The sequence below is a fragment of the Hippocampus zosterae genome, chromosome 3 (assembly GCF_025434085.1).
Source record: "Hippocampus zosterae strain Florida chromosome 3, ASM2543408v3, whole genome shotgun sequence".
NCBI lineage: Eukaryota > Metazoa > Chordata > Actinopteri > Syngnathiformes > Syngnathidae > Hippocampus > Hippocampus zosterae.
This window is the reverse complement of record NC_067453.1, coordinates 19,458,932-19,481,129: the sequence shown is the minus strand read 5'-3', so window position 1 is coordinate 19,481,129 and position 22,198 is coordinate 19,458,932. Positions and strand designations below refer to the sequence as shown.

General features: G+C 42.0%; 2 protein-coding genes across 6 annotated transcripts; both read left to right on the top strand.

The window, feature by feature from the left end:
• The first annotated feature begins 8,098 nt into the window (after window positions 1-8,098).
• Window positions 8,099-13,614, top strand: tph1a (tryptophan hydroxylase 1 (tryptophan 5-monooxygenase) a). 3 transcript variants are annotated; one of them, XM_052061180.1, is made up of 11 exons: window positions 8,099-8,314; window positions 9,681-9,812; window positions 10,004-10,157; window positions 11,059-11,159; window positions 11,237-11,304; window positions 11,391-11,587; window positions 11,654-11,789; window positions 11,859-11,985; window positions 12,071-12,166; window positions 12,849-12,982; window positions 13,069-13,614. In XM_052061180.1, the coding sequence occupies exons 1-11, from the start codon at window positions 8,225-8,227 to the stop codon at window positions 13,241-13,243; spliced, it is 1,410 nt and encodes a 469-aa protein (XP_051917140.1). In that variant the 5' UTR covers window positions 8,099-8,224; the 3' UTR covers window positions 13,244-13,614. The 3 variants fall into 3 exon arrangements, with proteins under 3 accessions (XP_051917140.1, XP_051917138.1, XP_051917139.1); XM_052061178.1 differs by having other exon boundaries at window positions 8,100-8,314; window positions 9,974-10,157; XM_052061179.1 differs by lacking the exon at window positions 8,099-8,314 and adding an exon at window positions 8,321-8,934 and having other exon boundaries at window positions 9,974-10,157.
• Window positions 13,615-14,802: 1,188 nt separating this feature from the next.
• sergef (secretion regulating guanine nucleotide exchange factor) lies at window positions 14,803-22,083 on the top strand. Of its 3 annotated transcripts, XM_052061181.1 has the most exons (11): window positions 14,803-14,896; window positions 15,160-15,298; window positions 15,654-15,806; window positions 15,965-16,059; window positions 16,451-16,511; window positions 16,590-16,703; window positions 16,794-16,856; window positions 17,339-17,497; window positions 17,576-17,727; window positions 19,011-19,047; window positions 21,511-22,083. In XM_052061181.1, exons 1-11 carry the CDS (start codon window positions 14,855-14,857, stop codon window positions 21,678-21,680), a joined length of 1,185 nt encoding a protein of 394 aa, XP_051917141.1. In that variant the 5' UTR covers window positions 14,803-14,854; the 3' UTR covers window positions 21,681-22,083. The 3 variants fall into 3 exon arrangements, with proteins under 3 accessions (XP_051917141.1, XP_051917143.1, XP_051917142.1); XM_052061183.1 differs by lacking the exons at window positions 19,011-19,047; window positions 21,511-22,083 and adding an exon at window positions 17,896-18,031; XM_052061182.1 differs by lacking the exons at window positions 19,011-19,047; window positions 21,511-22,083 and adding an exon at window positions 17,893-18,031.
• Window positions 22,084-22,198: the final 115 nt, after the last annotated feature.

Sequence of the window (22,198 nt, the reverse complement as noted above, 5' to 3'; positions counted from 1 at the left end):
CAAAAGTTAATTAATTATAATGAATAATTACATGTCAAATTTGTTTAAAAAAAACCTTCAGGAATATCTGCTCATAAAGAAACACAACAGAGCTCGATACCAAAGATTGTCCCTTCTGAAATGAATGCTCAGTTTTGACGGACACAGTAGGAGAACTACAGTACTAATGTATCAATGTTTCTTATTGTAGTTGAGGCTTGATTGTAATGTACCAGTAGTTTTCTGATATTTTAAATATTATTTAGGTCCAGGACAAGCGAGGTGCAAATAATTTGACCCATCTTTTAGTATGACGCAATGATATTTATGGACTGGATTAAATGACTACCTCTGACAGTGTCATTCCAAATCGAGTATTGCTTTTTGTACCCGTCCATCTAATGAAGACATTGGTGAGTTTATTTGACACATGCAGACGAGTGTCGGTCCAACGTGTCTGAAAAACCATGAAACAAAATATGAGGATGTATAATCGAAAAACTAAACATGACGGCCTTTTCGCTCCCATTCTTCCTTTTATTTCTTCACATGTGAGATCAACCTCCCTGAACTGGTACTGAGTCATCTCTCCAAGCGTATGAGTAATGGTGCTAATGCTGATGGCAACATCAAGTGTTTACCCGAGGGTGACAGTCACTCACTCAGTAAGGACAATAATGCTAGATGAAAGGCTCCAGCCTGGCAACAATGAGCTCATTTGCTTTCCAAATGCACCATTCCGTCCACGCATGGCAAAGAACCTGCCTACGTGTTACTGGCGTCCTTCCGAGGGGAACTGTGAATATAGCAGCTTTTTAATTAAAGGTTGGATTGATATGTAGAACACTCTTTTTCATGGAAATCTGGAGATGATGAGCATGTAAGCAGGAACACCAATCACCTCATTGGAACAAAACCCTGCCTTTTAAATCCAGTTCTCCCTTCATACGGGGCAGTACCTGAACGAGGCTTGCGATGCGCATCGATGACCAGGGCCTCCATCACGTTCTGTTTGTGCAGTGAACGCATTGCATGATTCAGACAGAAATGTGCTTGGCCTTTAAAGACGGCCTGCGGCATGTGACTTGCATTCAAGCGGGCGCTCGGCCCTTCGGCGGCCCTCCCGGGCGAGTCATGTCAACCAGATGAGGGTGAAGCGTAGATGATTGCCGCTGCCCTGCCAAACTTGATCGTTGGCCTGCCAGTCTTTGGCGGCGTGTGATATGATCCGAGGCCGTGCTCACAACATCAAGGTGGCGATCTGCATGAGGCAGTTCATCTGACGATGATGTCTGATGTCAGTTATTAACTTTTCGCTTTTCAACGCCGCCCACGCTGTTCTGTGCCATGGCCTGACATTTCGGTGAAATGTGTTCTATTTTGATATTTTCTTTGTGTGAATGTTTACATTTCAATCTACGTACATGCCACAGTGACCAATAACAGGAAGGGTGGGTTCTGGCCTTTTGTCAACTATCACAATGAATCAAACACAATCTCCTAGTTCTTCCTATAAATGTATGCATACACATAAAAAGTAGAGCTGTCAGTTTAGTGCGTTTTTATTGGCATTAATTTAAATGAATTTTAACGGGATTAAAAATTTTCTCGCCAGATTAACTCGGCACACGTCACAAGCGGGTGTTACGTTGCTCTATAAATACATAACGGGGTAGGACTAGATACGTTTTTTTACTTCATCCTGCTCCCTTGAACATAACTGTGTTGAATGAAGACTGATTTCTTTCTTTTTACTTTTTTATCTACCTTATTTTCTGTCAAATTATTACGGTTTATGTTTTATGTTCAATAAACAAACAAACAAAACAAAACAAAACACCAGAAACAAAACAACAAACGCGCTGCAGAAGTCCACGCCCATGTCTGTTTTGCCAGCCACGGCAATGCGAGACACCGAAAACAGATACTTAAAGTGTTTATGAATGGAAAGTTTACATTTAAAAAGTCGCCATATTGCTCCACTGACAAGACCAAAGTTATCTGTTCTTCTCTCTCTTTCTGTATCATACAGGTATACGATGTATACCACTGACGCAATTGTTACTTGTTTGGAACTATTTTGTGTGGAAGGTTACTGTGCTGTGTCCATACAAATATAGCGGGTGGAGCTTCTCTGTGTTAGTCTGACAGTGACAGTGCGCTACAGTGGTAGCGACCTAGCGAAAGTAAAATGTCTCCATTGTTGTCATCGAACCAAGTGTAGTCATTCGAAATGAGGTCTACACAAAACCGTAGAGAGACTTCCGCGCAAGAAGGACCAACACAATCAACATAGCCTGACTGTGTTAGAGGGAGTGACCCCCCCCCCCCTTTCAGAATGGTTTGCTCCTGCAGCACGGGGGAAGTGTTGTGCTTGTTTGTACGGCCGGCAGTTTCGAATACAGCGGCACATAATGAACACTGGTGTCCGGTGTCTCGTTATTCTTCAACAAACATACAGAAACAGACTGCTGTGTTGAAAGCAAACTTGAGAAAAATGAAGTATACAACCATGGTTTAAATCCACTATAGGCTGAGTACTAGTGTACCTTAGATGTGCACTTTATAATGTTGTATTGCTCTGTTTTGATTTCATTAAAAAAGCTGTTAAAGCAGCTGTTGTGTGACAAAATATTTTTTTCACCGTTATTGATGGACAGTAATATTGTGTGAGAGATTATGTGTGAATAACTGCACCAAGTGAAAAATCTTCATGTAAAATTGAAAATCGAAATTGTTATTTCAGTAAATATTTGCATTTGGCACATAGAAAACTGATTCATGATTCCATGTTGACGAGAGCATTAAAATGGGGGAAAAATAGAAAAAAATGTAAAAGGAAATTCAGAAACGATAAAAAATGTATGAGTAATCACGATTAATTTTTTAGTTCATGTGAGTTCATTATGACAGTTGCATTTTTAATTAGATTAAATATTTTAATCGTTTGACAGCTCTAATAAAAAGTAAATTACCCTACGGTCTGCTTTGTTCGATTTTCTTGAAGGCTATTAACACCACTTCAGTAGCAGCCAATTCTGGTCCAGGTCTGAAAAAACGTTTAAAAACGTCTTTGGGAGTGAATGAGTTAACGTCAGAAAAATGGATGGATGTCTTTTTATAGATGCATTTTTATTTTATTTTTTTTTAGAAATTTGAAGAGCTTTGTTTAGGTAGAGGGGCGGCCCCGTGGTCCAGTGGTTAGCGCGTTGACCTCACAGTGCAGAGGTACCGGATTCAATTCCAGCTCTGGCCTCCCTGTGTGGAGCTTGCATGTTCTTCCCGGGCCTACGTGTGTTTTCTCCGGGTACTCTGGTTTCCTCCCACATTCTAAAACATGCATAACAGGCTGATTGAACACTCTAAATTGTCCCTAGGTGTGAGTGTGAGCGCGGATAGTTATTCGTCACTGTGTGCCCTGTGATTGGCTGGCAACCGGTTCAGGGTGTCCCCCGCCTCTTGCCCAAAGACAGGTGGGATAGGCTCTGGCATCCCCACAACGAGGATCAAGCGGATCGGAAAATGAATTAATGAACGAACGTTTAGGTGGACGTGCATAGTGAAAGTGTTTGGATTGACTGTACTTACCCAATACCCACAATGAAATGGCAAAATTTTATCTCTTGGGTGAGATTTCAGGATGAACCTTAAATGAACACAAAATCAATCAATCCTTGATGTATTTGTGACTTAACATAACCTGGATATTCTTTTTGAGTCGAGTTAAAAAAAATAAAATACAGGAAGAAAAAAACTGGGATTAAACCAGAGATCGCAACTGATCACTTGCAGTTGCCACATTTACAGGTCAAACACATTCAAAGAAACCGTTGCATTAAAGCTTTGATAACATGACAAAGCTTTGATAACATGATGATTTGTAGTTGCTGTGTGTGTGGCAGGTGTTTTTGTTTTTAAGGGCAGCTCTGCCCCGTCCTTGTGTATATGATGCTTGTCATCAGTTAGCAGATGCCGCCGTTTGCTGTGCAATGAAAGAATTGAAGCTGATTAAAGGGATGGCAGGACGTGCACATAAGCAGACCTTTCACTCTTCTCGTGAGTTTGTTGTTCAAACAAGAGCCAGGCTTGCATGAAAAGAGCAGAATTCTATTCACGGACATCATCCAGAGGACCTTGAGTTCCCTGTGAAATTTTGATTGCCGTACTTTGCAAAAAAAAACAAAAAAAGTCTACATTTTTTGGGCCCTGATGTCGCTATATACAGTGGTAGCTCTACTTACGAACGACTCTTCATACGAAATTTTCAAGTTACGAAACATCTCGATAGGAAAATATTGCCTCTTGTTACGAAAGAAATTTCAAGATACGAAAGGTAAAAATACAGTATGGCCTGTTACTCGCAGCGCCGAGTCTCATGAACACAACAAACTTATAGCTGCTCTATTCCATTAATTGGCTGTTATCGAGCATCATCCTGGCATCCCATTGGCTAAGAGGGAACGCTACGGTATGTGTCTATGTGTGTAGATAGACGTGTGTCTGTACAAGTGTACAGTGTCTAACCCTTTCTTGTTCTGATAGTTTTACGTAAAGGTGGAAAAGCGCGTCTCTATTTACAAATTTTTTTAGTTAAGAAATTTCTTCCAGAACCAATTAATTTTGTAAGTAGATGTACCACTCTATAAGGTTAATATTAGACACCCACATTGATTTAAAACAAATGACAATACTGTCGTAACAAATCCATCTCGATAGTTGTTTTAAGATTGTACAAAATATTGTGTAACTAGGATTGTGGTTGTTACTTTGAAATACTTCGTTTGGAATGCATAGTTTGTTATTCTGTCATAGCACGTGTTTAAGCATGCCTACCTCAACACTGGCAAATTGTCAAATGTAATATAAATACACAATTAAACTAAGCAGTTAAACCACAACAATTTTTTATTTCAATGTCAAGGAAAATAAACCACAAAACCCTGCAATTGAGCACACTGATAATTGGTATTTTTGCGGAAGATGAATGAATGAATGAATTTGTAATATGTCACATGGTGGTTTCCGAAACATGAATTAAATTCAGACTAACATAGTGGCCCTGATAGAAATTTAAATCTCTGCTGGAATCTTCTAACTGGTGAATGATTGAGCTTTCCAATGTCTAGTCACCTGTAGTGAGATTTCAATTTGTAATGCATGTGTTGGGCACAATGGGCAGCGCCTTAAGCGTGATTAGCCATCCAAATCTCCTGTAGCTTGATGTTCAGACACAAGAGTAAATCCTCCCTGATTAAAGTGAACATAACTGGGACAGACTCCCTCTCACACGTCTGTGACACAACATCCCAGAGGAGAAAGTCATTCTAATCTGTCGTTTGTAATGATCCTAAAAACATGATCAAGTTTTGTCATATGCCGGTGTAGCCTCGACGCTGGGGTTATGTGGCTCATGAGGCAGCTTCATTACCGCAAGTCACTTGTGTGTCGTAAATGAGATGCGGGAATGTATGAAATACTCTCTCATTATGTGACTGTGAAGAAGCACAAGAGGCTGATCAGGAAGTAAAGAATCAATACCGGGGTCTTGTTTTCAAGCTGGCTCATAAACTGGCTGCACACGTGTATTAGGCACAAATGTTCCGAGCATCCTAGTCCAGAAAGACAAATTTATTCATACATCGCGGATTGAATTCTATTCTATCCTTGAAGTTCGCCACCTCATTCATTAGCTGCAGTCTGGGCCTTAAAGCAACTGTCAGTCGTTGTCAGGTTAACACAAACAAGAGCACATCATTAAAAGGAACACACGGGATCACAAAGAAGCAGAAATAAATGACGCCTGCTCCTTGTCAAAACGGGTGATAAGAAGCTTGGCCACATGATGTCGGAAAGTGTGTTTTTAAACAGATCCGGATCCTGCTTGATCCTGCCCAGACAACCGCACTTCAGTGTTTGTGCGTCATTTGGGAAGGCTTGTTCTCGAAATAATCTTACTGTGGTTATTGTTTATATGTTCCGGTTGTCCTGGGAATTTTTTTAAATTTTTAATTTTCATAAAAATTATTATTATTTTGTTTTTCCTAAAAACATTCACAACTCAACCTATTATGTAATGTGTTTGCTTTCTTATTGTTAAATATGATAAGAACTGCTTGGAGTCGTACAGAGTCAAAAATGTTCACATTGCTTTTTCTTTAAACTGTACAATACAATACAATACATGCTGATTTATATAGCGCTTTCACAACAGCGGCTGCTGTAACAAAGCGCTTAACAAAACAGTTAACATAAAGTAAAATAATAAACACAACACATAACATAAAACACGGACAGTCGTGCAGTTCTAACCACTTTTCCGTCACACGCTTTGTTGTTTGAAGCGGTTTGAGATGAAAGAGGAGAGAATCAAAGTGTCCTTTAACCAGTGGATCAGAGACGTCATGCTCAAAATGTGCACACGTGGGCTACAAGCTAAGTTTCAAAGTCAACAAGAAGCTGTAGCATCCATTGACGAAAAAAGATTGGTTCACTTCTCCTGTCCCATGGAAATCCATTTCAATTCCAAGCGGCGACTCACGGTTCCAAATACGCGTCGGTGCTCTTCGCCAACGCTCCTCTCTCCTCACCCTCAACTTCAGCGGCCATCCATCCAGCCGCACCAACGGCAACTGTCCAACAGCCCCGACATAGCCACTGAACAAATCGGGGTTGTGAAAAATGCTGCCCATTACTGGCGCAAAAAACACAAGCGCCCCAGGTCTGTCCAGCGCCGACAGTCAATGGCGCCGACATTCCTCCCGATCAAAATCTGTGCTGGTACAGGCGTGCTGCCGAGAAGGCGCAACCACCAAGCACAGATACTGCTCCTTTGACGAATGTCGTGGCCAAAAAGCGCTGAAAACAGTCCATATCAGGTCCGCACAATGAAACAACAAACAACAAACAACATGTGACAAAACAAAAGACAAAAACAGCAAAAAAGAACAAAAAAGCAAGGCTCTTGAAGAGCACTTGCCGAAGGCTGCCTACTCGGGCGCCATCTGGAAAAGTAATACATTATTATTACAAACTAATACTGTACATAATAATAATTCCACATTTGCTTCTTACTGCTGTTTTTTTTTATAAGGCGCAGACAATGAATATCCTGTTTATGTCCATCTATGAGCAGAGACTCCCTGTTTATGTGGAATACTGATTTCCTATGTGTTCATGTTAAGTCGGGTTTGTTTTACATCCTCTCTCCTTAGCCCCCGTGTTCCCTAAAGAGCATTTAAAACACACATCTGTACGTTCTCACGTTATTGTGGACCGCTGTACCCCCACCTCCCGTGCCACCCTTTTGCATTGAACAATTAAGCGTCATATCTGCAATAAGTGCTGATCTGGGTTTAGCTTCTGACGGGAGGAAGTTGGCCTCACCGCTTCCTCTATTGTGTAAACCACTTGCCCCTGTCACGGGTGTCACACGCCAGGACCACCTGAGCCAGGCAGCATGTGCATCAGCCACATGTACCACCACACCACACATCGCAGGAACGGCCCACCGCAGCCGTCATCTCCTCTTGCTCACCTACAGTACGGTGAAAGTGGCTGTGTTGTTTTAAGTATCTTGTAAGTCTTGCACTCATTTTAATTGCCCATTTTCACTGATTGCCTTGATCTTATTAAGAGAAAGCAAAACATGTAGATTATAGATGTCATGTGCTCCCAAACGTGGACCTGCTTACAAGGCAGAGCTGTGGATTTTAAAAGGGGGTGGGGTGGGGGGGGGTTAATATTGGGCACAATGAAAGCAGGTGGTCCGCACTCCTAAATCGTCTTAAACCTTGACCTCCTCTTAGACTAAACTACAGGAATGAATGACAACACGAAGGTTTTCGAGCATCAATGTCTTTGCGTTTGATCGCAACATGATTTTTTTTCATGTGCATTGTGAATGACTTATCAACCATAAAAAAATAAAATAAAAATTTGTTTGCCAAAACCAGGCACTGTGATTGTTCTCAAACCTTTCTTTAAAAAAAGAAATTCAATCAAAGAGGGCACTTTTTTTCCCACCCAAATTACGTAGGTGATGCTGCTCTTTTTTTATTTGCTGCTGTCCCTGAGATTATTGCCCTCCTAAGCCCCCTCCTCATTCTCTCCGTGGTTAAATAGCAAAGCGTGCTTGCTTTCTAAGGGTTACACATCCTACTTTACATAGAGGGGGTTACGCAGATAATCCACCTGCAACGACTGAATAAATAAAGTAGAGGTGGATAAAACCGAGCTGCACATTAAAATGTACTCCAACAGGATCGAGGGACCTCGAAGGGGGAGATCGTTTGACTCCATGAATAATGCCTATGAAGAGAAACTACTCAACAATGAGGTAAGATGAGAATTTTCATTCTTTTGACCAGAAGAGCAACGGTACTGTGATGTGGAGACGGGGCATGGTCATGAGCATTTTAGAGATTTTAGTTTATTTATTTTTTTTCTCTTTCAGTCTCTTATCTGAATGGAAAACACACAAAAGGAGGACAAACACTTGCAATTTATGACAATAACAGCAACATCCATTCAAATATTGCACACCAGAATTTTGAATGTTGCTTCGACATATTTTTATCGCCTGTATAAGTACTTTTCATCAGAAATACATGTTTTTCATTCAGCTTGCAAAGTCAATAGTGATATACAATGTCAATAAATATTGATGCATTTGTGAAAGGTTAGTGGGACACAATGACACACTAGGTGGGAAAATGCATGCTGTCCGTTCAGAATTGAGCCCACGAGGGGTTAACAATAGGCTTTCCCTTCATATAAAAGCGATTGCTGCAAGGCGATTTGAGGAAACAGAGACAAGTTCATCTTGGTTAAACTGAGACGCAAAGAGGTGACCTGAGACAACCTCATCCAGTCATGTTTTCAGGGGCTCTACAGACATGGATCCACCGAAACATACTCACCCGGGTGGTCTGTGCTACGCTTGAAAGGCAAAATGTGGTAGGCAGCAACTCAATTTTGTCGGAAAATGTGTACATAAATGGAGAAAAAATATTTCAAAAGCACACTTTTTTATTTTTTTTTTAGCGTACCGGTACTCCAAAAGCTGCGTTTGAAGAAGTTTATTTCTTTTTTTTATTCATTCATTCATTCATCTTCCAAGCCGCTTGATCCTCACTAGGGTCGCGGGGTCTTTTTTTTTATTATTTTATTTTATTTTTGTATGCCAGTATGTTAGAGGTTACCTGAGCAGAATTATAATGAATTTTCCCATGGCGTTAGCATAAGTGAGTCAACGGAGGTTACTGTCCTCGGTTCTGAAATGGGAGTCTCGTGACGTTAATCTCTGCGTGTGTGCTCACTGCACACCTTCTCTGTGTCTGTCTGAGGCGTTGACATACTTAAGATAAGATATCCTTTATTCGTCCCACACTGGGGAAATTTCCAACTTACTTACCGCGTTCTTATCTGCCTGCATGTGAACACTTGCGCATGGGTTTTCTTCATTTGCTTTTATATGCAAATTATGCAACTAACTTTCAAGTGTGCTAAAAATAGACTTTGCAACCATGGCAAATATATCGTGCCTTTATTTTTTTAACTTCCTGATCGGCTTCAAAATCCTGATCATGTGGCTCGAGACGGTCAGGTGACGTTATAGCAAGAAAGGTTGCTCATTCCTTTGTGTCTCAAATTGGATATCTTTCATGATCTTTCAGTGTAACGATCAAAATGACTGTTTCCAGATAAACAAATCAACCTTCACAAAAATCGAAGAAAGCACAGAGAAGAATACGCCAGAGAAAGGCAGAGCAACAATTATCTTTTCCCTCAAAAATGAAGTGGGAGGACTTGTGAAGGCACTCAAACTCTTCCAAGTATGGACACGTTTTTATATTCATACATCCTATTGAAAATCCGCACCATAAGGTACCTTGGTACAGTAGTTTGTATGTAGTGGAGCCATATTTGCATTTAGTTGATTTCTGCAGTTTAACGGTAAGGCAAATTTCACCGTGGTTCTTATAATGGGTTGCAGGAAAATCACGTCAACCTTGTGCACATTGAGTCCAGGAAATCGAAACGGCGCAACTCAGAGTTTGAAATATTTGTGGACTGCGACAGCAACCACGAGCAACTCAATGAAATCATCCAGCTGCTGCGGAAGCACGTGAGCCCGGTGGACATGGAGCCTCCAGATAATTCCTGTGTACAGGACGAAGGTATACAATACATGCTGATTTTTATAGCGCTTTCACAACAGCGGCAGCTGTAACAAAGCGCTTTACAAAACAGTTAACATAAAGTAAAATAATAAACACAACACATAACAAAACACGGACAGTCGTGCAGTCCTAACCACTTTTCCGTCACACGCTTTGTTGTTTGAAGCGGTTTGAGATGAAAGAGGAGAGAATCAAAGTGTCCTTTAACCAGTGGATCAGAGACGTCATGCTCAAAATGTGCACACGTGGGCTACAAGCTAAGTTTCAAAGTCAACAAGAAGCTGTAGCATCCATTGACGAAAAAAGAGATTGGTTCACTTCTCCTGTCCCATGGAAATCCATTTCAATTCCAAGCGGCGACTCACGGTTCCAAATACGCGTCGGCGCTCTTCGCCAACGCTCCTCTCTCCTCACCCTCAACTTCAGCGGCCATCCATCCAGCCGCACCAACGGCAACTGTCCAACAGCGCCGACATAGCCACTGAACAAATCGGGGTTGTGAAAAATGCTGCCCATTACTGGCGCAAAAAACACAAGCGCCCCAGGTCTGTCCAGCACCGACAGTCAATGGCGCCGACATTCCTCCCGATCAAAATCTGTGCTGGTACAGGCGTGCTGCCGAGAAGGCGCAACCACCAAGCACAGATACTGCTCCTTTGACGAATGTCGTGGCCAAGAAGCGCTGAAAACAGTCCATATCAGGTCCACACAATGAAACAACAAACAACATGTGACAAAACAAAAGACAAAAACAGCAAAAAAGAACAAAAAAGCAAGGCTCTTGAAGAGCACTTGCCGAAGGCTGCCTACTCGGGTATGTAGAGTTACGTACAGATTTTAGGACTGCGCGTGAGGCAGGTTGCCAATCACTCTCTAATCAACACATGTGCCTTCCCAGATATGCATAAGGTACCATGGTTCCCGAAGAAAATATCTGACTTGGACAAGTGTGCTAATCGTGTCCTGATGTATGGTTCCGATTTGGATGCTGACCATCCGGTACGTTGGACCAAGTTCCTCTGGTTACACTCTTGCACTTTTCACGACATGTCATTTGTTTTATTCGACTCCTTCAGGGTTTCAAGGACAATGTCTACCGCAGAAGAAGAAAGTATTTTGCAGATCTTGCGATGGCCTACAAACAGTAAGCTTTTGTTAAGGCTCATTTTGGAATTAGGTGAATGTTTTTCTCATAATTGACGGGATGTGGGGGGGATTTGTTTTCCACAGCGGTGAGCCGATTCCCCGCATTGAGTTCACAGAGGAGGAAGTGAAGACCTGGGGTCTTGTGTACAGAGAGCTCAAGAAGTTGTACCCCAGCCACGCTTGTAGGGAATACTTAAAAAACCTGCCGCTGTTGTCCAAATACTGTGAATATCGAGAAGACAACATTCCCCAACTGGAGGATGTCTCTCGCTTCCTCAGGGGTGAGTTTCATTTCAAGTATGCCGTCGTGTTGGTTTCAAAATCATGAAAATATTTGCCTTCTCCAGAACGTACTGGGTTTACCATCAGGCCCGTGGCTGGCTACTTGTCCCCCCGTGACTTCCTGGCCGGCTTGGCCTTCCGTGTTTTCCACTGCACACAGTACGTGCGACACAGCTCTGACCCCTTGTACACCCCTGAGCCGTGAGTATTACACAGCGCGCAAATGTGATGAAGAAAGCAGGCATTCATGAAAAACTGGTCATTATCCAGGGACACCTGTCACGAGCTGCTGGGTCATGTCCCCCTACTGGCTGAACCCAGTTTTGCACAATTTTCCCAGGAGATCGGCCTGGCCTCATTGGGAACCTCGGATGATTCTATTCAGAAACTGGCCACAGTGAGTGCCATTGCTAAAGCCTGCAATTCAATCAATGCTTCCATGTTGTATTGTTATGGAATTTTTGTTGTCTTTTTTGTTTCAGTGTTATTTTTTCACAGTGGAATTTGGCCTATGCAAACAGGAAGGACAGCTGAGAGCGTATGGGGCTGGCCTGCTATCTTCCATCAGTGAGCTGAAGGTAAAAACTAAATGTTTAACGGGAACCCCCAACAAGACCAAACAATTGTATTTTTTTGCTGTAACTTGAATTCAAATTGTTATGAAGTTAAAGGTTGCTTGATTATCTAAAGCATTTTAACTACAAAAATGATGAACCTGCATTTTTACTGAAAAAATGGCGTGCTAAAAGATATATTCCAAATTCCAACCACAGATTTTCCTTTCCTTCCAAATTCACATGGCCTTCAAATTAACCTTTGTTTTCATGGAGACTGACATGGAGCAAAGGCTGCTTTGGAGCGCACTTTCGTAACCTGCATTGCTCTGCTCTTCTTCTACGCTGTTCTACGCTGCCGCTTTTCTACACTGACTGATTCGTGAACACCAATAGCATGGCAGTATGCTCAGTAAAGTCCCTCTCCCGCCTGACGCTGGCTGCTAATTGGTTGTATGACAGACTCAGTATTTTCGTTTCCGCTCCCAACAGACAAACGCGTGGATGATTTCAAATTAAACAATGTCTGCAATGTTCTTCTCAGCCAGCGTATATTTGGTTCGCTATAATATCACTTTACTTTAAATAAGACACTCTTAATAAGATTTTTCCAAAGTAGATTAAAACGTCTTTGACTCTGAACCCCAGCGATATCAGATATAATCAAATATTTGCCATTGCAAAAGTGTCTTTTTCTGTTTTGCAGCATGCACTTTCCGGAAAATCAAGGATCATGCCATTTGACCCCAAAGTTACATCCAAACAAGAATGCATCATTACAACCTTTCAAGATGTTTACTTTGTGTCAGACAGCTTTGAGGAGGCCAAAGTCAAGATGAGGTAAACATGATCTACCCGCGATTCTTCATCCAAATTTCAGATGATGACGACATATGCAGAAAATTACATTATCTTATTTCTTTCAGGGAGTTTGCGAAGACCATTAAGCGTCCCTTCACAGTACGGTACAACCCCTACACCCAGAGTGTGGATGTGCTTAAAGACATGCCCAGCATCAATAGCGTTGTGGAGGAACTCCGACACGAGCTCGACATTGTGGGCGACGCTCTGAACCGCCTCAATAAGCAGCTCGGAATCTGAAATTTCAAAACCTGCTTGCAGACCGTTTGTGTTGTACCCCAAAGCACTGCTCTATACATGCTGCTTGCGTATCACTGTTTTCATTACAATGAATGTGCACAAATTTTGGCAAAAACACCCTGTTGTCCTTCTCGCGTACAAAGACTTCCATGCTATGACACCAGTGAATTGCGCAAATCAAAAGAGCACTGTTTTCATCCATTTGGCTTCTACCCTGCAGCAGTCTGTTTGCACCTGTACCAGAAATTCCCCTGAATTTAAGTCAGCCATGTTGTCCAACCTGCTGTTGTACATGATCTTGTGATGTTTTTTTTTTTCAGTATCCAATTAATCTCCATCGCACCAGTGATTAAATATAAATTGTACCTTTATATTATTATTGTGTATGTATTGTTTCTTTTCCTGTAATCTTGAGGGAAATTATACAAGCAATGTAATGCAAATATGTTGGTGGTCTATGCTGACAGATTTAGCCCATGCACCCCTTCTAGTAATAGAAACCTTTTAAAAAGTAGATAATTACAGCCCTCCTGAATTATAAAAAAATATATATTTTTGTACAAACCTATTTCTATACATAATTAATGGTGTAGGTTATGTATGCAAATATATTAAAATTATATATGTATGTATATATATATATAATTTTAATAAGCGGTACAGAAGATGAATGAATGAATAACCTACACACACACATTATGTTTGACTTCTTTGCCTCAACTGGGTAAAAATTGTTATGATTTGGATTGTAGTATGTATATGCATATTTGTAGTCATTTGTTGGATGAAATAAAAAAAACGGAATCGCCTTTTGGAATTCTAGTTCAAGGACATTGGATGGGCAACAAAAAAATCGTGTACAAACTGTATAAAGCGCTGCCTACGTTGGAAATACAGCACAGTGTCAGTGCTTAAGTCAGGGGTTCTCAACCTTTTGTGAGTGATGTACCACCTAACCAGCACAACGCATTTTTGGATGAAAAAAAAAGACTTAAAAAGATTGCAGTGGTATTTGATTTATTAAACTTTGGAACTCCATTAAATGGAGTTCATTTGTAGTCGTATCTCTAGAACTATTTGGAAATGAAAAGATATAACCGAAAAACGCAAGAAAGAAGTCACTAAATTATAAATAAAGATTTGTGCACGTAAAAATAATTATCAACATAAAGTGTCCTCCTTTGGGATTACAGTAAAGATGTGTTCTTAATTTTGAATAAAAACAGATCTGCTGAAAAATGTCTAAAAATATGTATCAATAATAAGGATGGCTGACAACCTGACCAGCTGTCAATACTTCATTGTAGGTCTGAACGGAGTGCTTTTGGATTTAGAGAGACATTTTAAAAACATTATTGAAACATTCGTGTTTCAATAAGGATCTTTGTCATTTTTCGTGGCAAGGCGGCAACTGCTGTGATCAAGATCTTTTTTAGTTTTGTTTTTGTTGGATGTTTTTTTTTCTTTTTGCACGGATGCTACTTTTTCTATAGATTTTAAAATACAAAGTACTCACTGAATTGCCTTGAAGTGACACATTTGAGAACGACTGGCATTCATGACAATTTACGACAGTGACGCGAATCATCTTAACGCAATCATTTACGGCCCATGGCAACCAGCTGGAGGCAGGACTTTTGTTTACTAGCCTGGGTAAGTTTGTAACCAAACTAACCTCATATTATATGTATTCATTTGGAGCCAGTTGTGTTATTAATTTTCACGAATTATATTATGCACTATGACAACGTCAACGATTCTCTTTTTTCTACTGTTAGCTTATTATTCGTTGAAAATTATTTAGCTTACGTAATTTCCTTGGCGAGCAAACAGAATTCAACAAAGGTTTGGACACAATCAAACTTAAAAAAAAACAAACAAACTGCTTGACAGCGAATGTTAAATATGTCTGTCAGGGGGCCAACAGTTACGGGCAAAATGGACAGGGGCATGAGGAGGACCAGTCAGTCCCACGGCTCTCGAACAAGGTTGCTCTGCATGGAAAGACAGTCCAGGCTGTTTGCGGTGGCGGGGGACACTCAGTGGTTGTCACTGGTAAGTCATCAATATTAAACTCAAGCAAGTCTTTACTAGGGAGAACCCCTGTATCCAAAATGAATAATGTTAGGAACCCATTATGACCAGGTCATCTTTAGTCTTTTGATCCAAGCAACAGAAAAAGAAAGCCTTACATCTGGCTTGAGTTAAGTAATGTGACTTGAGTCTCCCACCTGTACAGTGAACCTTTTTTTTTTTTTTTGTTAACCACAACATTGATAGCATCTGCTGTGTACTTCATGTATGCGTCCTATCTCATGAAGGATCGGTTTGTCAATGAGTTTGTCGTTTGTGAAAGGGTTTTTAGGGTAAGTATAAACAAAAAGTTTCATCATCATGTGCTCCTGTACAGACGACGGAGAGGCGTTTGTGTGTGGGCAAAATCACAGAGGCCAGCTTGGGCTCGGCCACACTGTCAGCTGCTCAACACTTCAGCACTGCTCAGGCCTGAATCAGCGGGTCACAAATGTTGCCTGTGGCTGGGATTTTACTCTTCTTCTTACTGGTGATTAACGACAGCATTTCATTTTTGACATATTATAGTCCTTTTCACTAATTTCCCTAAAAAAAACAAAAATGTGAATTCCCTACATCAGTTTACAGTTAAGACGTGAAAACATAGCAACCATTCCAGGACAGTACTAATCATCTTATTTCACACAGATTGTGGCAACGTGTTAGCGTGTGGCTCCAACGTGTTTGGACAGCTGGGTATTGATCAGATGACTTCACACTCTGCAGAACTGGTGCTCGTTGAGGTGAGCACATGGTAGAGGCAGCCATTTTGGGTTGTTTGTTTGTTTGTGTTTTAGAAGGGCCTTTCCGTGCCACAATACCCTTACTTGCCACAATGTTAGGCACATTACCACCATCCAATGAGAGCTAACAGTACCACAGAATTATTTTTCCTCATGATGTATTGTATCTATAATATTCTTGAAGTTAAGTGGAGTTGTACTGAGTAGAGCCAAGCTCCAACAACTCTCAATGTGGCAGAAATCTACATTATGATGTGATGGTTATGCAATAGCTCTGACAGCATTATTTGTGTTTGTATATTTATATGTTGTTGTTTTACATCAGATTGAATGTCATTGTTAACTGTGCAGTTGCACCCTATCTTTAATTCATCTTGTTGCTTATTCTTAGGGTCTGAAGGAGCGTGTGATGAACGTGGCAGCTGGCCTCCGGCATGCTCTTGCAATCACAGGTATACACTATGACTGGATGACTGTGTTTACTGTCAATAATAAATCCTGCCCAATCTCATCCTCTGTTTTGCACCCAGACTCGGGATGCGTCTACCAGTGGGGGACAGGTCTCCGTAGCCTTGCCAAGAGAGCTTTGAATCCAGACCCTGTTCCATCACACCTCAACTCCAAGGTTCCTTCTCTTGTGCCAGGTGAGAAGAACTTTTGCCTACAGAACGCAGAGGACCGATGCCTCGCTTGATGTTCGTTGTGGTGACAGGATTGGTTTGGCCATGTTGCAGGTCTGGATCAGAAGATGGCTCGTGTTGTCACTGCGGGCTCAGCACATTGCGTATGCCTTACAGGTATCGCTTGTAGCACGCTGCATCACACCCGAACTGAGTTCTGAGGGTTAATGCATCTCCCAGTTAAGGTTTACTGTCAAACTAAACATAAAACAAAGAAAATTACATCTGTTTTTAAAACCACCGCATAACTTCAAGTCTGCTGGCCTAATGCTCACGCATAATGGGAAACGCTATAGGTAGGCTAACAAATAGTATCATTGTGGTGTTGTGTCTCAAGAAACAAACATTGGAACAGAAATAGGGCAGCAGCACATGTAGAAAGACAATATAGCTATCAGATTATTTTTTTTATCAATTGCATATGTCTATATGAATGCATTTCAAATATTCTGCCCGCAATGCCTTTTAGTTTGCACTTTTGAACTGTCATGTAACCATCATCTCTCTAGTCTGTCCTGTAATTAGTGGATCAGTGGCTCCTGATTACTGCGTTGCCTCTGCCAAATGAAGACTAATGTTGCCCCCATCGGTACATGCAGGAGATGGTGATTTATTTCTGTGGGGAAGCAACAAGCACAACCAGCTGACAGCCACCGAGCCCTTCTTGTCCACTCCTGCTCTGCTCAAGCGCTCACTCCTAAATGGAGAGAAAGTTGTAAAAGTATGGAGCGGTTGGACTCATATTATTGCCCAAACAGGTGAGCTGCAGTAAATAAAAAAAGCATCATGTTTTTTTTGCAACTCACATGTGCCATTAATGGAGACATAAATTGCAGAGACTGGGAGAGTATTCACTTGGGGAAGAGGGAATTATGGACAACTGGGCCGACTTCTGCCAAATGGCCCGAATTCTAAGCATCAATCAACAGACAGTGGCAGGCAGACTTTCCTGCCTGCCGAGGTGAATGTCCTCTGTGGAGCAACACAGGTGAGACTTATCGTACAAGGCTCAATCACGGTTTGTGGGTCAAAATTTTCATTTTGAGACTCGTTAATACACATCGAACCGCAAAACCAATAATGTTGTCGTTCGTTCCTACAATTTTCACTAAGGTCAGGTAGATGTTCATCATGTAGTTCTTCTCTAATCCAGCAGGAGGCAGCCAACACCCACTCATGGATCACAAGGAAGCTGAAAGTTTAGTATGGGATGCTTCACAGTTCACCGAATGGGAGTCAGATACCTTGATGTAATACATCATAATATGTGTAATAAAAAAACATGCACACTTTTCCATTATCATCCTCCATCATCCTAAAGAGCCATTAAATATCTTGCACAGTCAAGAGTTTTCTTCTCCCGTAGGGGCCATCATATGGCCGCATGGCAGTTGACCTGTTTTCCAAATGGTTGCTATATGACAGGAGAGGGCTGCTAATAAAGCAGATCTCAAGGTTGTACAAGGGTGAGCTCCGGATTTCTCTGATCCAACGCGCGGGGATTGTCGATGCAGCGGCCGTGGCGTATGTCATTGTGCCGTCACCTTACGTGCGCAAAGCGAAAGGTGAAGATGGATTTGCTGAGTGGACAATGAATCTTCTAGCCCGGTGGGGCTCTCTCGTGACGTGCGTACACACCCACGGGGTCGATGTTTAGTTAGCTGTCACATTTTTATGAGGCATGTGAGCATAACAAATAATAGCCCGTCGTTGGACTTACTTGCCACTCTGCAATGCTGAAGTGGAAAAAAGACAAGTCAGCAGACAAAGGCCCATTTATAAAGATGTTGATTGCAATAGGAGAAAGCTGGAGGCATGTATAGCAGCACACAGACATCGATGCTCAAATGTGGATTTATACATTTGCTGGTCGATGTCACTTCCAGTTTCTGCTGTTGTGAACAGTGGAAAACCCACAGAAAAAAAGCCATTGCTTATAAGGGAAAAAAGCGTTGGTCAGCAAACTCGGGGTACATTGTTGTCCTAGGCAAGAACTCCTCTGACAGCAGAGCAATGTTTTGTTAGCTTTAATAATACGACAGCTGCTCATTTTCCTGACCAATGTTCAACCTATTAAATTCACCTTTCAAAGAAGGTTGCTGTTGTTGTTGTTTTTTTTTTTAGGGGGGGGGGGTCTGAAAACGATTCAAAACGATCATCTTAGTTTGCATGTGTGTGGTGGCTCAGCAATCTTTGGCAATGACGTCCTTTGTGACAGTTCAGTGTCCGCCTCCAGCGTGCGTTTTAATGTCTTGGCTCTTTCCCCTGCAGATTGCATGTGGATCTGAACATAACCTCGCTATTGTAGGTGAGTACTCTCCCTCAAGATTCAGTAATCTGAGTGTTTGATTATGTTGTCTTAAATGATGTAATATTAGTCAAATCTGGGCAAGATGCCAACACAACTGTACTGAAAGTAAACGACGCTCATGCGATTATGCCATCGTGGTTGGAACAAGAGAAGGAAGAAATAAATCAGTCTCTGACTTTTACTGGGGAATTGTGCAATATGTTCGAGATGTCACACCCTTGTGAAACGCTTATCCTTCTGTTAACTTTCGAAGATTTCTGAGGTCATTTCACCGTTCTGCGGCCTTTTCCAGAAGGAAATAAATAATCATGGCTCGCTAGGATGGGATCACTGACAAATGCAATTATGCCAACAGCCTTGTAAATGAGCTGAATTAATCACACACAGATTTTCGGGCGACTTTTTCCTGTTGGAGGACAGGGGATGTTAAGACACACAAGAGCAAAATATTACACATTCCTGAACGAGAAGCCCACAAATCTGCTTGTGCTTCCTCGACAAATATATCAAGATTTGCACCTTTTGTTCCCTTCGTTCTAGCCACCAAGTTGCATGATGGATTTTAGAAGTCAAATTTTTCTCACATTAAATTTTGAACACTGACCCAGTTGTTACATCAGAGTGAGTATAAATACATCGGAGGCAGATGAAACACGAGCAGAATGTTCCTTCAAAGCACATGCAAGGTATTTTTAAAATGCAACATTGTATGTTATTCGGACAGGCTGTCAGAACAAAGAAAAAGTGAGCAGGAACGCGCCGGCAGTATCGGCTCTCACAAAGCTTGAGAGCAGGGATGGGCTCACGTTTGTGCTCAGGGGCCACGTTTGACTATGTAAACACACAGGTGGGCCGGTTCATTCATAAATTATGTCAAATGTGAACTACTGTTAGTTATATTTAAATCAGCATAAAATGGGTGTTAATTTTGTAACACTCTTCATAAAAAGTTAAATGGACAAGAGTAGATTTTAATAGTCTTGGTTGTGAACAAATAGGAAGTCATCGGAATTCATCAATTTTTGTACAAGGGGACTGTTTCTGATAACTCATTCACTCCCAAAGACGTTTTTAAACGTCTTTTCAGACTTGGTCCAGAATTGGCAGGTACTGAATGAGATAATATTCTTAGATTCCCGAAAGAGGTGCTTCATGTCCGTTTGAAGTAAATGAATTATTTAGATTAGACATTAGTGTGGGCTGCGTGTGGCCCGCGCGCTAAACTGGGCCCACCCCTGCTCCAAAGTATGAGAAGGCAAAAGAGGGAAAGGGAGCGCTCAAGTCAACCTCGGGTAACTCACTTCCTCTGCCGCGCTCCCCTCGTTTCTTCCAGCCGTCTTGAACATGGCGGTGGCAGGAGCCATGAAATAGCAAAACAGGATTGGAAGTAGAGACCTGAGTGCTGCTATTTCTGGTGCTCAAGTAGGTCAGGCAGAAACCAACCAAGAGCACTGCTCTGCATGCTGCTTATGATATCTGTTCCTGGCTTTGCCTCTCCACATATACAGCACACCTGAGGATATACTCCTCACCGATTGGATTCATGGCCTGCGGTCAAAGGTGCGAGAGGGCCTGAAGATGCTCTGCATGCAATCTGAGAAAGAACAAAACACTGTTCATGCTCACGTGCCTAAAATAGGAGATGGAGTGAGTCATCCAATGGTGCGGAAGTGTAAATTATTTGACATTTAGACGGCCGAACGGATAAAATCTTCATCAACAGGATGTGTTGAGAAGGAAATTGCTTTTGGTTTGAGCGTCTTGATTTCAATCCTTTTTTTTTTTGCTGTGCAGAAAGTGCAGCACTTTGTTGCCATGGAAACACTGATGTGCGGTATACTCCTGACAGTGAGTCCATGAATAAAGCACAGCGCCCAAACCAGGCTCTCACCCTCATTGAGCACAATGCTTCCAAACAGAAATTTCACTTTGAGATTCACACTTGTTACTGAATACCAAAAAGTCATTTGGAAGTAAATGCGTCATTTGGAAAGGCTGTGGCACGTCTCTTCGTAGCCCTTGCTGGCAGAGTGCCACATTGACATAAGCTTGCTGGCATGACATCTCGGTCTGCCCGTTGACCGACGCATATGTTTCGCCGCGCGCGTCCAAATCTTCGACTCTGAGCGGGAGAAGAGATTCGGCAAATGTGGACGGACAGACAAAGCATGAAAGACACACGACAGCCGGATTGAGAGAACTCGCGATGCGTTACCCTTGAGAAAGCAAGCTCGCTTCTGTTGCCATGGCAATGGAGCCTATTAGGTAACTGTGTTGCCATGGCACGTGTCTCCTCGGTGATACAGCCCCGACCACACCCGCTGACTGGGTGTCATTGTGTGTGTGTGTGTGAGCGTTTGTTTTCTGGTTTCTTTTTTGTGACTTTGCTTCACCCGCTCCCAGGCTGTGAAAATTAGCTCACGCCTTGCTACACTGACCCCTGATCCCTCTCCTTCTCAGGGGAGCGCCTCCTTTCCTGGGGCTGGAATGAACACGGAATGTGCGGCGACGGTTCGCTGGCAGACGTCTTTCAGCCGCAACTCGTTCCCGGCCTCAGACCTCTTGTCATTGGCTGCGGGGCTGGACACTCAATGGCGGTGTGCGTCAGGAATGCGAGCGAAGACAAGTGATAAACTCTGCACGCACGCCACTTACACTGGAGCCATCATGCCACTCAGATTTAGATCTCAATTCCTGTTATGGAATTGATTTATGAATGAAAACTCATCTGAGTGATGAGAGTGGTCAACAGCATTTTTTTGTTTTGTTTAGTTTTTCAGTTAGACCTATAAAAGCTTGCACAACACAAATTAGGCTTGACACCATAGGTGTCAAACTCGGCTCATCAGCAAGCGCTGCAGGAGCTTGATGACAAACCCGATCATTTGAATCAGGTGTGTTGCAGCAGCAAGATCAGGATTTCGGAGCGGATCACCGTTAGCAACATTTTAAAAAAAAAAAACTATAACACCTACGACCAGGAAATGACCCAACCATTCCAATATATCGCTGCCGTTGGACCTCAGAAGGCACAATTTGGTACATTTTATATTAAAACAAACCAAAAAAAAGATCTATACTGTTAGTCTACAAGCGCGTGTGTTATTTTTCCAAATTACTGACCAAGATTGCTCTCTTTAATGATATA

Excerpts from the sequence above, each read along its gene's own strand:
- sergef (XM_052061181.1), top strand. The coding sequence starts at position 14,855 with ATGGCAACCAGCTGGAGGCAGGACTTTTGTTTACTAGCCTGG. Across the intron at positions 15,807-15,964 it reads TTTTACTCTTCTTCTTACTG|ATTGTGGCAACGTGTTAGCG; the intron begins GTGATTAACGAC and ends TATTTCACACAG. Across the intron at positions 19,048-21,510 it reads ACATAACCTCGCTATTGTAG|GGGAGCGCCTCCTTTCCTGG; the intron begins GTGAGTACTCTC and ends TCTCCTTCTCAG.
- tph1a (XM_052061178.1), top strand. The coding sequence starts at position 8,225 with ATGTACTCCAACAGGATCGAGGGACCTCGAAGGGGGAGATCGTTTGAC. Across the intron at positions 9,813-9,973 it reads AGGCACTCAAACTCTTCCAA|GAAAATCACGTCAACCTTGT; the intron begins GTATGGACACGT and ends AATGGGTTGCAG. Across the intron at positions 11,986-12,070 it reads CTATTCAGAAACTGGCCACA|TGTTATTTTTTCACAGTGGA; the intron begins GTGAGTGCCATT and ends TTTTTGTTTCAG.